This window comes from Rhinatrema bivittatum, chromosome 5, assembly GCF_901001135.1.
Source record: "Rhinatrema bivittatum chromosome 5, aRhiBiv1.1, whole genome shotgun sequence".
Lineage (NCBI taxonomy): Eukaryota > Metazoa > Chordata > Amphibia > Gymnophiona > Rhinatrematidae > Rhinatrema > Rhinatrema bivittatum.
Window position 1 is genome coordinate 62,588,151 of NC_042619.1, and position 15,675 is coordinate 62,603,825.

The window sequence follows — 15,675 nt, forward strand, 5'->3', positions numbered from 1 at the left end:
TTTTTTCCTTTGTGGCACTGCATACAGAAACTCTGGCTTGTTGTGGTTTCCAATTCTGTTTTTGTCTGCATGCTTCTAGTTCTGTGTTTGGTCTCTTTATTCTTTGTTAGGTGAGGGTCAGCACATGTGATTCAGGTGAGGTTTTCTGCTGGCGGGTAGTTTCTGTGTAGGGCTCTATAGCAGCCTGACTTGGTCCGTTTTCCTAATAGGAGGTGTATTGGAGTCTTAAGGCCTGGTGTAATATTTTCAGTGTTGCCTTTTCTTAGGTAAGGTGGTTACTGTTAAGTGCTGGAAATTGGTGCCGTTTTGGTGTGGGATGTTTACTATTTATGCAATTTCTGTTCAGACAGAATATGTATCTTTTCTTTGTGTCATTCTTAACAATAAAAATAATACTGGACCTTTATTTTTTTATTTCCGCCGTGAATTGTAATGAGCAGTGTGTCACACATGTGAGCGTGGTCTGTCAGGTGTGTCATGATGGGAAAAAAGGTTGAGAACCACTGCTATAGAGAACTTACAAAGGAAATAAAGAGAGCAGTATTTCAAAATTCACTGGATACCTTCTTTAAGAAAACAGAGATAGCAAACCTGCAGCCAACACAAGATTAGAACAGTTATGATAAGATCTATACTCGGACATATTTCGGATAGCAAAGTAGCCTGGTAAACTTACCTGGCTAACTTTGGAGGCATATTCAACGGTGCAGCCACACTATTGAATATAGACAGCTATCTTACAGGGTCTTTCTTTATTCTGTGATGTTCTGGTATCTCGAGAAGGCCCTACCACATGCGATACTGGCCACATCGTGGCGGTATTATTCTTATTAGGGGAAGGGGAGGGGTGTGGGCGGGGTTTGGGCAGAGTTATCTCCAAGCAGCGCTGCAAGTGATAATGTTTTTCACGTTATCTCCGGTAGCATTGCGGGAAATAACTACACCTTTTCCCGTGGCGCTAATGGGGCAATAGCATGCGGCGCGGCTGTACTGTGGCGGGCTAAACTGCACCATCGCGATGCGGCTGGCTGCCCACTATCCTCCCCGCCCCCTTTTTTTTTTTTTGCGCCTCATCCAGCTATAAATATAGCAGAATGATGAATTTAGGGGTTAATTAGTTAGCTGGCTAACTTTAGGACAGATCTTTGACTTGACGAGACTTAGCTGGCAAAGTCATCCGGCTAACTCTCAATATTGGAATTAGCCGGTTAATTTAGCCAGCTAAATTCTGGCCCCCTAACTTATTGGCCAGCTAGAATTTAGCCAGATAAAGGCTGAATATAGCCGAGTAAGCCATTATCTGTCTAAATGGCTTTGAATATGGACCTCAATATGTCTTAAAATTTCATGCTTATAACATTTGTGAGTAACAAATTCTGTTTTGTTTTGTTTTTTTCTATGTGAAAATGGAATCAGTCCCCTATGCATAATGTTAATCAGTTTTGACTTCAGTGGTTTCTACTTAAACAGTTTTCAAGAACCAACTGTGACTTAAGTGCAAGGACTTCCTGTATTTCTGAAAACTTGATGGGCTGTGGGATCCTGAGGACAGACAGAGGAAAGAGCAGAAAGAAAATATTACATATACACACAAACGAAAGAAGAAAAATGAAGTCTTACCTCATGCATGGAATCCATAAGTTTGGTGAGCTGATAAAAACGTTGGGAGCTGGCCACAACTCCTTTGTGCTTCAAACCAATGGCTTTGGCCAACTCTCTGATGTAATTAGCTCTCATCTCATCAAAGTGGTTTTGATTTCTCAGACCTTCCAAAGGAACTTAAAAAAAACCAAAACAAAATTGAGAGAAACACTTGTGGCACCGAACAGCAACAAAAGAATTCAATACTTTTAATGCACGAAAAAGAAGAGCATAATCTCTACAGTTACTTGAATTTTATTTATATCATCCCTTTATCTAAATGCACTATGTTATCTATGCCGTTGGCAGTTAGAATTTTAAGATCAGCATGGGGGAATAAGGAGGTCGACAATTTGGCTGGCCTGAAAAATCCAGTCACAGTTGAATGAACTGCTTATAATGTGATATTTGTATTTGGGTTGGGGGCATCATGGTAGCACGCCAGGATCTGTTATCTAGCTCCAAGTAATAGCCCTCAGGCTATCACTATGGAATGATGCAATGGAGTTTGTCTTTTTTGGAGTTGCTGTGAAAGGACATTGAGGTATCAAAGTATATGGAGAGGTACAGATCAGCCCAATTGCGCTCTTGTACCATTCTCTAGCTAGAGCCACAGAGCACACACTTTGACTGGAAGGTCATGTTGAAGCATGTGCTGAATTTAGGCAGAAAGTAAAACAATAGGGAGGGGGAAAAAACAGATGTGATGGAGCTGGTCTAATGACTCAGTGACATTTCTGGGCACTGCCCTGCAGAAGTTCCCTGGTTCGTTCCGTGGGTCAGGTCTTCCACTCCCCAGGCGGGCTGCGAAGCCAGCATTCACAACCCCTCAGGAGTGAGGGCTTGAAGTTATGGCATAAGGGTGACACCTAATGAGCTGATTCAGGGCCCGTGATTGCACAGCTCTGGAAGGAGTCCTGGTACATGACTCTAGACCCAGGTTCAGTGCAATTACCAAGCATGGCGAGTTGGGAGGAATATAACATAGTGGGAAAAAATCCTTGAAGACTCCTGGTACCAGGATCCTAGCCCTGGACCTGATTGAACTGGAAGTACAAAGAAGCAAAAGGAAACTGCTGGATTGAAAAAAAAAGGCTGTGACAAATAAAGGCTCATGGCATATTTGCCATAGAGAAATAAATATAGCATACATTATTAGATTTATTTATTATGAATGCAGTGTACAGGAAAGTACCAAATTGACAACTCTTAAAACTAAATCCCTCGGAGGACTCGGAGAGACTTGCCTCTCGAGAGAGAGGAGGCGTGAAGGACTGCGAAGAGAACCCTGTCTGAATCCAGGGGGCCTTGGGGAGCGGAGAAAACATCCTTACCTCGCGCTGATCCCACTGACGTCATCCAGCGGCGACGGGACTCCCGATAAAACCGGAAGGGCAGCGGCACGCATTCGGAGGACTCAGAGAGACTTGCCTCTCGAGAGAGAGGAGGCGTGAAGGACTGCGAAGGGAACCCTGTCTGAATCCAGGGGGCCTTGGGAGCGGAGAAAACATCCTTACCTCGCGCCGACCCCGCTGACGTCATCCAGCGGCGACGGGACTCCCGATAAAACCGGAAGGGCAGCGGCACGCATTCGGAGGACTCGGAGAGACTTGCCTCTCGAGAGAGAGGAGGCGTGAAGGACTGCGAAGGGAACCCTGTCTGAATCCAGGGGGCCTTGGGAGCGGAGAAAACATCCTTACCTCGCGCCGACCCCGCTGACGTCATCCAGCGGCGACGGGACTCCCGATAAAACCGGAAGGGCAGCAGCGCGCATTCGGAGGACTCAGAGAGACTTGCCTCTCTCAAGAGAGGAGGTGTGAAGGACTGCGAAGGGAACCCTGTCTGAATCCAGGGGGCCTTGGGAGCGGAGAAAACATCCTTACCTCGCGCCGACCCCACTGACGTCATCCAGCGGCGACGGGACTCCCAATAAAACTGGAAGGGCAGCGGCGCGCAGCCACCGGCGCGCTGCCGAAGCCGCGCGCCCCTTCTGAAGGTTTTTTTAGTCTATCTTAATACCCATTTATGGGTAAGAAAGAAAGACAAAGTTTGCTACTTCATCTCCAGGAGTCATACCAGCTAGAGGCCCGATGGACTCTCATGTGGTAAGAAGAATAGGACAGTTTGAGAGACATTCTATTCCTGAAATTTCCTTTTCATCAGGTTCGCCAGAGAGTCCTGCCATACTACAGTCATCTCTGAGGTCGATGGAGACCCCGAGTTCCGACCAACAGAGAATGGTACAAGGGACAGGGGCCTTAGTGAATATTGATAACACTAGAAATATAGAGAATGCAGGTGTACAAGATAGTCAGGATGTGTTGATACCTCAGGAAGTGATACCTGGGGGAAATACTGATATTGAATCACTAGAACCTCAAAATGTTACTTTAAGTGATATTTGGAAGGTTCTTATGGAAGTAAAGAAAACCTTAATTAATTCTACTAAGCAATTTAAGGAAGATATAGTAGAGATTAATAGCAAGATAGACCAACAGGTAATTAGATTGAATATCAATGATGAAAATATTGGGGTTATAAATACTCAGATAACAACTTTACAATTAGCTAATAATGCTTTCATGAAAGATAGTTTGATTATCCACCGACAACTAGAAATGTTAGAGAATGAAAATTGTGCGAGAAATTTAAGGTTTCTGAATTTTCCGATGTCTAGACTGTTATCTGCATTCGAATTATTGAAGAAATATTTGAATGAAATTTTGTCGATCTCAAATATTGATGAAAAAAGTATTTCTAAGTTGTATTACATTCCTAAATCAAAAATTCAACTTCAAGAGGGGGTAGAAGAATTAGACACTATACAACGGGAATCTCCAAATTTAACTTCGTTCCTTGAGGCATCGATTGATGATAGCCCCTGTAGAGCCACATTGGTAGTATCTCTGTGTAGAGAACAGGATAAGAGTCTAATACTACAAAACTTTATTTCTAAAGACTTTCTTTTTTGCGGACGTAAAGTCCAAGTATTTCCTGATGTTACACAAAATACGCAGTTACGGCAAAAGCAGTTTTTGTTACTAAAACCTAGGGTTTTAGCGCTAGGAGCATCTTTTTATTTGAAATTCCTGTGTAAGTGCTTAATTGTTCGTCAAAAAAAATAAATTTATATTTCTAGATCCTACCCACCTTGAGGTATTTTTGGTGGATAAAGGGCTGAGAAAACTGTAGGTAAAAAATGTAATAGTCTCGTTTAGTAAATTCATATACAATTTCCTATAATATAATTTGTTTATAAATTTCCTGATTATCCTTCCAATATTGGGGACTTTATTTCTGAAGTACAGAACATATTGTAGTGTTTCTTCATGTATTTTCCAGTACTGAAGTTATTTTCCTGATTTTTTGCAAATGTTATAAATTTGTTTTAAAATCTGAATAAAACTTAAATTAAAAAAAAAAAACTAAATCCCTCAGTTTATCCACAAAACAGTTTCAGCATGGGCAGTATCATGTAAACATCCCCACGCTGCCCTAATATCACAGAATGTGTCTATGGAGCCTTGGGAAGAGATAATCAAGTTAATGCAGCCAATATAGAAAGAGAAAATTAAATTTGCTAGTCCAATTTTTGTGGAATTCATAAAATAAAATATTTACCTGACCACTGAAGTTTAGTTTTTTGGAGTTCCTCTATACTAGCACAGACCAATAGGATTAACTAGAAAACATCACAAGAACACGACCTTATGGATAGGATGACAGCAGCTGCTCTATCTCAGTCATGATTCTTCCTAACCTGAATTTAATTTTGCTATCCCACACCACTTAAATAATTCAACTGAAATTACACATTCATTTATGAATTGCTAACATATATTTATCATAACAATAATCAGCATCCTTTGACAATACTTCCACATGTAGCCAAGTGATGCCTTCCCTTCATCTTACAAAGCTAGTACCATAATTAGACTGTATGTTGCAAGTACCTGACAAAGCCTCTACTATTATGGAAGAACTCAAAATTAATAAAATGATCCTATTCCATAATAGCACAATTCACAGCTTGTATTAGATGTTAGGAATACCAAGAGGCAGGTCTACTTCATTCAGATGCCTATTTATTAAGCCACAATAATGCCCTGAAGGACTCATGCTAAGCCTTTGACACAGGTCCCTTTGTAGAAATTTTATAATACCCAACATAGACATTGTAACCTGATTTAAATACTGTTATAAACAACATTTGCAAAAGATCATGTGCACCCTCTATAATTTTCATGTAATTATTCTTTTTGGATTATAGCAAGCTTTGTGGTACCTTATTTAAGGAGAATAAACTTTTAAATCACCTTCCTGTGAAAGACTGTCTCTGTGGGTTTTGATACCTTTTTAGCCTCTGTAACAAAGGATGAAAAGTAGAAAACAATAGAGGCTTATCTAACGTGTTTATCTGAAGGATGCATCATTACTTTTTAATTTGGTCTGAAGCTACCAATAATACATTAACTGAGGTCATTTTTGTTTGGATTAGATTCCTTGCAATGGAAAATATTATTGAGGAGCACATTTTGCTTAAACAGAACAGAGCACATAAAAGATGTGAGAGGGTACTTGACTTATAAGGTGTAAACAGATACACTGACTGCCACCTAGCAGTTGGAGCCAACATTCACATATGAGGTGAATACATAAGATCCATTCTGTTATGGTTCTGAAAGTGGATCCTTTGTCCGAGGTAGAGCTGGCGCTGCCTGAGAGAGAAACCCTTCTTAGGTCCCTACCGCCAGAAGGCGAGGCCAGATGAAAACAGAAGCCAGTAGACACTTTACCACTGGAAGCCCTTGATCCCCCCCGGGTGGAGCCCATAGGGACCCGGGCCACTTGGACTTAGGTGAACCCCTGAGGACAGGAGAAAAGTCTGGACGCTTCACCACTGGAAGCCCACGATCCCCCCGGATGGAGCCCGTAGGGACCCTGGACCGCTTGGATTTAGGTGAACCCCTGAGGACAGGAGAAAGGTCTGGACGCAGGCGCCTCCTGCAGGTCATGGAATCCAGACAGCTGGTGCCTCCAGCAGGTCATAAGCCAGTCCAGGGGTCGAGGCCTGAAGAATGGTTGGAAGTCGGTCCAAGGGTCGAAGCCAGAAGAATGGTCGGAAGTCGATCCAAGGGTCGAAGCCAGACGAATGGTCGGAAGCTGGTCCAAGGGTCGAAACCAGAAGAATAGTCGGAAGCTGGTCCAAGGGTCGAAGCGTGAGGTACGAAGCAACAACTGAGTGATTTTATTGAATGGATCAATTTACAGGATGACAATCTAAAATTCACGCATACAAGCAGCACAAGTAGTATCGCATATCTTGATGTTTTGATACAGCTCAGGGGAAATATCATTCATACAATGGTTAACAGGAAGCTAACCGATAGAAACAATTTACTGCGATATGAGAGCTTTCACCCGGTGGCTTTTAAACGGGGTTTACCAGTTTCTCAGTTCTTCCGTATAAGAAGGATTTGTGCCACATTGGAGGAATTCAAGCAACAAGCAGAAATTCTCAGTAAAAAGTTCTTTGAAAGAGGATACCCACGTAAGGTTATTCGTAAAGCTTACAAGCAAGCTAGATATAGTGACAGAGATTCTCTGTTACAATATAGACCTGTCAAGACACAGAACAGAATGATATGAGTATTACCTTACAGTACGTCTACTAATGTAATCATGAATTCTATCAAGAATCATTGGCATATTGTTGCGCTTCATAGCGTGTTGCGAGAAGAACCTCTTATAACAACTAGTAGAGGAAGAAACATCAGAGATTATGTCATCCATTCTAAATCTCAAATTTGTGAAAAGAGAGTAACAAACCGACACACTAAATGTGGTAAATGCACTGTATGTGAATACACCATTGAGGGAGATACATGGATCGATTCGGTTTCAGGATATAAAATCTTTAGAAAGGCCAATACTGATTGCACCACCAAATTTGTAATATATGTGATTGTATGCAATTGCCCGAAGGTGTACGTGGGTTGTACTAGTAGGGCAGTTAAACTTAGAATAGCTGAACACCGCTCTCGTATCAATAATGCAAACATTACAGCTCCCATTGTACAGCATTGTTTAGAACAGCAACACACATTTGAACATCTGCGGTGGACCATTATTGACAGCATTGCGGAGAGTCAAGGTGGACAATCAGTGCTTAATCGCCGAGAACAAGCATGGATATTCAGACTCCACACGGAACAACCAATGGGACTTAATGACCAATTAGATTGGTTTTCTCTGATTTAAAGGCTTTGGATTGGCTTGCCTAGCATCCAGGAAGTGGGTTTAAAGTTAGACAGGAAGTAAGACAGAGCGAACAAACGCCGTCAGGAGAGTGAAGGAGAACGGAGGTTCAAACAGAGCACCGTAGAAAGTGGAAATTGATTACCGAAGAGACCACCGAAGAAGAGAATGAATGCACCCTGAGGAAGACAGCTTGTCGAAACTTGCGCAAGTCGGGAGTATGACAAACATTCTTGCAAGCTAAGTAACAGCGGCGGTATCTTGACGGCTTTAAAACAAATAATTGGAAAAGCGCTGGTCACAGAAAGAGTTCTTTATTAAATAATAGAAAATACAGACATATAAATTGAGCATAAAGAAACGGGTGGAATCCTGTGTTTCATTATAGCAATAAAAATAAAAAAATTAAAAAAAATTTTTGATTAAAAATTGGAAGGTGGTTGGTTGTTAATGATTACATCATAAATATGTCACCTGGATGGTGACTTGAAATATATGAAACAATCATCCATTATCCTTAATTATTTCACTTTATTAAATATAGTAGGTACGTATCATAATAATTAAAATTGCTGAATGGTTACACAGGATATCATCTTTTATAATTAAACAAAAAAACAGACACCGGGTGAACATTTGGTGTATGGTACATTTTACTCACTTGGTGAGGATCTTTTGGATATCCTTTATGAGTTAAAGCAGTGAGCGGTGCAGCCAGCTTAGAAAAGTTCTGGATAAAACTACGATAGTAGTTAGTAAAACCAAGGAAGCGCTGGAGCGCACGTAACCCACTAGGCTGAGCCCATTCTCTGATACATTTCAACTTGGAGGGATCCATTCAAAAGCCCAGACTGGAGATAATGTACGCAAGAAAGGGTAGAGATTATTTTTCAAAGACGCATTTTTCAATCTTGACATAGAGTTGATTCTCTCTTAAGCATTGCAGCACCTGGATAACATGTTGCTGATGCGTCTGTAGGTCCCGGAAAAAAATTAGGATGTCATCTAAGTAGACTACTACACATACATAGAGCAGGACTCGAAATATTTCATTTATGAAGTGTTGGAAGACGGCAGGAGCATTGGTTAATCCAAACGGCATAACAAGATATTCATAATGGCCATCCCTGGTGTTAAAAGCCATTTTCCATTCATCACCCTCTCGAATCCTGATCAAATTATAGGCTCCTCTCAGGTCCAATTTCAAAAACACTCTGGCTCCCTGTAAATGGTCAAAGAGTTCAGCTATTAGCGGCAACGGGTATCGGTCCTTGATGGTAATAGCATTAAGTCCACGGAAATCGATACAGGGATGCAAAGTCCCATCCTTTTTCTCAACAAAGAAGAAGCCAGCCCCAGCTGGGGATGTGGACCGTTGGATAAACCCCTTCTGAAGTTTGTCCTGAATATATTCAGCCATGGCGCGAGTCTCTGGGACGGACAACAGATATACTCTTCCACAAGGTGGAGTGGCTCTAGGGACCAGATTAATAGTACAATCAAATTCTCGATGTGGGGATAATGTCTCTGCAGCTTTCTTGGAGAATATGTCAGCAAATTGATTGTACTGAACCGGCAAGCCTTCTAGAAGAGAAGTACAGAGGTAGTTACAGGAGGGTGTCGTTTCATTAAGGCATGTTTCATGACATGCTGGACCCCAATGAGTTAATTTTAAGTACGACCAGTCAAACTGTGGATTGTGATTTGCAGCCAAGGGATACCGAGAACAACCGGATAGATTGTTTTCTGGATGACATAGAGAGTGATCTGTTCTGTGTGGTTTGGTGTGATAAGGCAATCCAGAGGAGCCGTGTGGTGCATAATTCTCCCCGGCAGGGGGTCTCCGTGGATGGAGGAGAGAATCAACGGCCTCGGGCATGGAAGAGTGGGAATGTGCATTTGTTCCACAACATCTTTCAGGATGAAGTTTCCTCCGGCCCCAGAATCTACCAGAGCCAGTGTGGAGAATTTGTGACCTTCTAGAATTAGAGTGATGGGCAAGGAAAGTGAGGGAACTAGAGAAGTGATGCCTAGGGTTACTCCCCCAGTGGATCCTAAGCTTTGAAGTTTCCCGGATGCATTGGGCAACGAGCAATAAGATGGCCTGATCCCCCACAATATAGGCAGAGACCTGCCTTACGGCACCTTTGTCGTTCTTCTGGAGAGAGAGGACCTCGTCCTAATTGCATCGGTTCCTCAACAGTCCCCTCGGTGGCGGACGAAGTTCGGGAGATGGAAGAAGATGGATGTGGAGGAAAAGGAACTGCCATGTGTTTTCTCGAGCTCAGACCTTCACGAGCCCTTTCATTGCAGATGGTGGTCAATCCTGGTTGCCAGTTCAATGAGGGAATTTAATGAAGACGGAAGTTCCTGAGCTGCCAGCTCATCCTTGATCCTCGCTGACAGCCCCTCAAGAAATATGGTCCGAAGAACATTCTCCTCCCAATGGAGTTCTGTTGCTAAGGTTCTGAAGTCTATTGTGTAGCCCGTCAGCGAACGTCCTCCTTGACGGAGACGCAGAAGGTCAGAACCGGCTGCTGCTGGTTTTCCCGGTTCTTCAAACATGGTTCGAAACAGTTCCAAGAAGCTAGGGAAATCTTGTAAGATGGGGTCGGAATGTTGCCATAATGGGGAGGCCCAAGCCAGGGCCTTGCCCTCTAGCAAGGATAGGATGTAAGTCGTCTTTGTTAAGTCATCCAGAAAGAGGATAGCTTGAAGATGAAAGTGCATGCTGCACTGGTCGAGGAACCCCAGGCATAGACTAGGTTCGCCGGAGTAACGTGGAGGAGCTGGCAGTGGAATTATTGGGTGAGGGTAACCTTGTATTACCGGCGTCGGTGCTGGTGGAGGAATCGCTGGTGGAGAAATTGCATGAGCCGCTACCACCACATCTAGGCTGGCATTTAGTCGATCCATGGAAAACGCCAAGGACTCCAATACCCGCTGTTGCTCCATGATCTTCTGGACCAAGCCTGGAATGGCTTGCAGGGCTGAAGCCTCTGCCGGATCCATGGCCTTGGTATTCTGTTACGGTTCTGAAAGTGGATCCTTTGTCCGAGGTAGAGTTGGCGCTACCTGAGAGAGAAACCCCTCTTAGGTCCCTACCGCCAGAAGGCAAGGCCAGATGAAAACAGAAGCCAATAGACACTTCACCACTGGAAGCCCTTGATCCCCCCGGGTGGAGCCCATAGGGACCCGGGCCGCTTGGACTTAGGTGAACCCATGAGGACAGGAGAAAAGTCTGGACGCTTCACCACTGGAAGCCTGCGATCCCCCCGGGTGGAGCCCATAAGGTCCTGGACCGCTTGGACGTAGGTGAACCCCTGAGGACAGGAGAAAGGTCTGGACGCAGGCGCCTCCTACAGGTCATGGAATCCAGACAGCTGGTGCCTCCAGCAGGTCATAAGCCAGTCCAGGGGTCGAGGCTAGATGGATGGTCGGAAGCTGGTCCAAGGGTCGAAGTCAGAAGAATCCATCCAACGAGAGTAGAAGCAGGAGCTAGGACTGGGAGGATGGAGACAGGACTGAGGAGAACAGGCAGTGAAGAACAGGAACAAGGCAGGAACAGGAACTCGGAGCTCAGGAACAATACCAGACCAAGAGCCAAGATACCAAGGCAAGGTCTGAGGAGCAGACCTTGCCTTAAATACAGGAAACCAGGAAGGAGTCCCAGGGAGGATCCATGACCATTTCCAGTCATCGCCCCTTTAAATTCAGTCAGCAGCCGCACACACATCCCTAGGAGGACCAGCGGGAGAGGAGTCGGCAGGAAGGCAGGCCGACAATGCGGCCAGGATTCAGCGGCGGCAATGGCCATGCGGAGAGCATCGGAGGCCGCTGCCTGCTCCTGCAGGTGTTTCTGAAGTGGCCCGATGGCCTGGGTGACTGCCCAACCCCGGTTGCGGACTGCTGCGGCCGACAGCCATAACACATTCCCTAAGTGATGTAATTATTCAGGCACTGAGATATAATGTAGAAACACTGAAATCTCTCAATGTATTTAGTTGAGTGCCTAATAACTGGTGCTGACAATAGCAACACAGTGGCTTTGGGTACCTGTGATTGAACCTATATATCAACAGGTATGCCATCCGATGAGTGCTCAATGGTGGTCCATCTACTAGGAGTAGAGAAGAAATCTGTGAAGGGACACAAATCATGGGTTTTTCGAAGAATGTATCTGGCTCATAGCTGAGGAGTTGATCCATATGATGGAGACAAATTAAACTATCAGATGTTCTTATGATTATATGAAATAGATCTGATCACCTTGATGTTGGTAGCTAGGATCCACTTTGATCTAGAGCTGGAGTTACAAATGAAGAAAACTGTTGATTGGACAAGCTGTATGATTAAATGTGAATTTTCAAAACAATACTGTTCCAGTTGTTTGAAAGTTACCCTCTTAGGAAATAAGTGGATCATTGCAAACATTTTCTGATGATCTTCTTAAAAATATGTTTGTCTATACCATTCACAATGCTTTACTGTTTGATGCAGGTGAGTCAGTGCAATGGCTGCATGATAAATTAAATTATGTTCATGAATGTCTCCAATTCTTCAGACCTGAATGAGGCTCCATGACATCTGGAATCTCATGCTATGCAATGCAAAAAGATAGCATGACATAATGGTTGCATTTGCAGAAGTTGTTCTGACTGGGATAACTTCTAACCACATGTAGAAAGTTTTAATGACAATGAGAAACAATTCCCTTGTAACAGTCCTACAATTTCAATGCACAGTCTTGAATAGAGCTGTCATAAATACATTAATACATCTTAACTTTTTGAAGAAGATTAATTAACTGCAAAGTTTACAAATTACTCACAATCTGTAAATAATCAGATCACTCTTTGTAGATTCATTTACTTTTTAGGAATACTTGTTTTGATACCTCAAAAGTCTTAATAGGACCACCGTGATGAAGCAAAACCAAACAGTAGAATAATATCTGCCTTACAGAAGTAATATCTCAGAGAATGCCAATGGGAAGTTCTTACTGGGATGCTTGCAGGTATGAATTTCTAGGACAGCCAAGTGTCTTTGTTCTAGTAAAATGAAAATAGAGCTAAGAGAGACTATTGGGAAACTACTTGATAAATCCATTATTATTAGATATCAGAGCAATTCAGGTTCTAGCAAAGCTTTTAGTACCAGGAAAAAAATATATATATATAGTTCGCTATATTTGAACAATTATCAATCTTTAGGGAAACATTGATAATGGTGCTGGCCTCAGTCTGCCAGTGACATTTACAATTGCAACACCGGTGAGACAGTAGCCAGCAGGGACTGCTTCTGCCTCATGAAATGAAAAATGTGAGTAAGAAGATCGAGGGCACTTAGGGGGATTGGAAAAGATCCGGGAGGGGTTTGTGGGGGGGTTTTTTCAGCAGTGGTGAGGACCCAACATTGATTGGGAAAATGTAACAGCAGGACAAGCTAGAGAAGTAAAATCCTTGGATGGAATAAATGACCGCTGAATGGAGCAATTGGTTCAGAAACCAATGAGAGAGGGAGCTATTTTAAATCTAATTCTTAGTAGAACACAGGATTTGGTGAAAGAGGTAACGGTAGTAGGCCACTTGGCAATAGTGATCATAATATGATCCAATTTGAATTAATAACTGGAAGTGGGATAGCACATAAATCTACGGCTCTAGCACAAAACTTACAAAAGGGAGATTTTGATAAAATGAGGAAAATAGAAAAAAACTGAAAGTTGCAGCTAAAAAGGTTAAGCATGTATAACAGGCGTGGATATTGTTTATAAATACCATCTTAGAAACGCAGTCCAGATATATTCCATGCATTAAGAAATGTGGAAGGAAGTCAAATACCTGACAGCTTGGTTAAAAGCTGACGTGAAAGACTATTTTAGCCATAAAAACTTCCTTCAAAAATTGGAAGAAAGATCCATTTAAAGAAAGTAGGATAAAGCATAAACATTGGCAAGTTAAATTTAACATGTTAATAAGACAAACTAAGAGATAATTTGAAAAGAAGTTGGCTGCAAAGTAAAAAAACTCATAATAAAAACTTTTAAAAATATATCTGGAGCAGGGAGGCTGAGAGGGAGTCAGTTGGATTGAGGGGTTAAAGGGACACTTTGGGAAGATAAGGCCATTGTGGAAAGACTAAATGAATTCTTTGCTTTGGTGTTTACTAATAAAGATGTTGGGGAAATTACCCATTCTGCAGATGGTTTTCAAGGTTAATGATTCAGATGAACTGAATCTTGTGTAGGCGGCCTTGTATTCTGTTACGCTAAGGGTGTTTTAGTGTGCCCTTGGGCCTCAGCCCGACCCCAGATGAATCCAGGACCGAAGCGAGGGTTGGCGACGTGTCCCATGATGGCAAAGATACGGTCTTACCCTCTGCTGGGCCTGCAAGCTCCCAGCGCCAACAACATGATGATGTTGGTAGGAGAACGGTCCTCTGACCGTTCCGAGCCCTTTCGGACCTGCCACTTGGATTGGCATGGAGCAGCAGGCTGGCCTGAGGATGAGGGCAGACTGAGGCCTTGATACAAAGATATGACACCAAGGTTGATGCGACGGCATCACGTGTGAGGGTTGAAGCGAAGACATGTACCAAAGCTATTGAAGACATGACACCAAGGTTATTGAAGACATGGCACCAGGGCTGTTGAAGACATGACACCAGGGCGGTTGAAGACATGACACCAAGGCTGATGCAACGGCATCAGAGATGAGACGAGGAACTTGACAACGTCCAGACGAGACGAGAAGCTGGGCAAGTAGACATTGGCACTGTCTCTCAGGGCACCCTACTCAGCCCACTTTCACGGGCGGACCCAATGGGCTGGTTGCGGACCACCCTGTCCCACTACGTGCCCTACACAGCCCAAGGAGGCTGGTCACGGACCATGAGGAGAGCGAGACAAGTGCAGGGAAGAATCCAGCTGAGGCAGAACTTCGACGAAGGAACCAGATGTCATCCGAAGCACCACAAAGGCTGGCAGGTCAAGACGGCTCAGGAGCACAGGACACCAGTCCACTGCCGGCATCTCCCATGATGAAGCTGCATCACCCGGAGATCCACGGCCGGCAGAACAGAAGGCTCCGGAGCAAGAACGAACACCAAGGAGGGCTAGAACACCAGGAAGCGAGACATCCGGAGATGAGACACCAAGACACCTGGATGGGGACCTCAGGCAATGAAGACATGACGAGACGACTAGACAAGACGAAGAGCTCCACGAAGAAGACAGAAGGCCTGACAGAGCTCTGGCAGGCAGGAGCCTCCAGGACTGAAGACACTCCGATGCAAGGTGAAGAGCAATTGCAAGACCAGCCCTTTTATAGGGCTAAAGCAGGAAACAGTCACTAGGTGGGGCCCAGGGCATATCCGGCTGTGGGCCCTTTAAATTCAGCAGAGAGGCGCAGCCGTGCGCCTAGAGGCAGGAAGGAAGCTGTGCAGGACCGTGGACAGCGGTCCTGCACCAACATAGCGACGTAGCAGCAGGGCTGGGCCTGAAGACAGGCCCCGATGACGGCAGCGGCTCCAGTTGCCAAAATTTTATTTTAAATTTACATATTTTTAGGTGAATTTTTAAAAGCCCTGCGTGTGCCAAAACCAGGAGATGCGTGCACAAGATGGGCTGGGGTGTGCCGAGCAGATTTTATAAGTTGCTCAAGGACGCACATCTCTCCCACTGCACACACAAGTAAAACGTTTTCGAGTAGGGGCAGAGTGTGGGTGTGGCCTGGGTGGAGCATGAACATGGCAGAGCCTGACCAAGAAATGTGC

The 15,675-nt window shown here is 43.9% G+C and overlaps 1 protein-coding gene across 2 annotated transcripts in view; it reads right to left on the reverse strand.

Moving 5' to 3' along the window:
• PGR (progesterone receptor) overlaps positions 1-15,675 on the reverse strand; it is a 180,216-nt gene that overhangs the window by 18,261 nt on the left and 146,280 nt on the right. For both annotated transcript variants that reach the window (XM_029602397.1, XM_029602396.1), the window contains one exon: positions 1,621-1,778. In XM_029602397.1, coding sequence (XP_029458257.1) covers positions 1,621-1,778 — 158 coding nt within the window. The remainder of the gene's footprint in view (positions 1-1,620; positions 1,779-15,675) is intronic.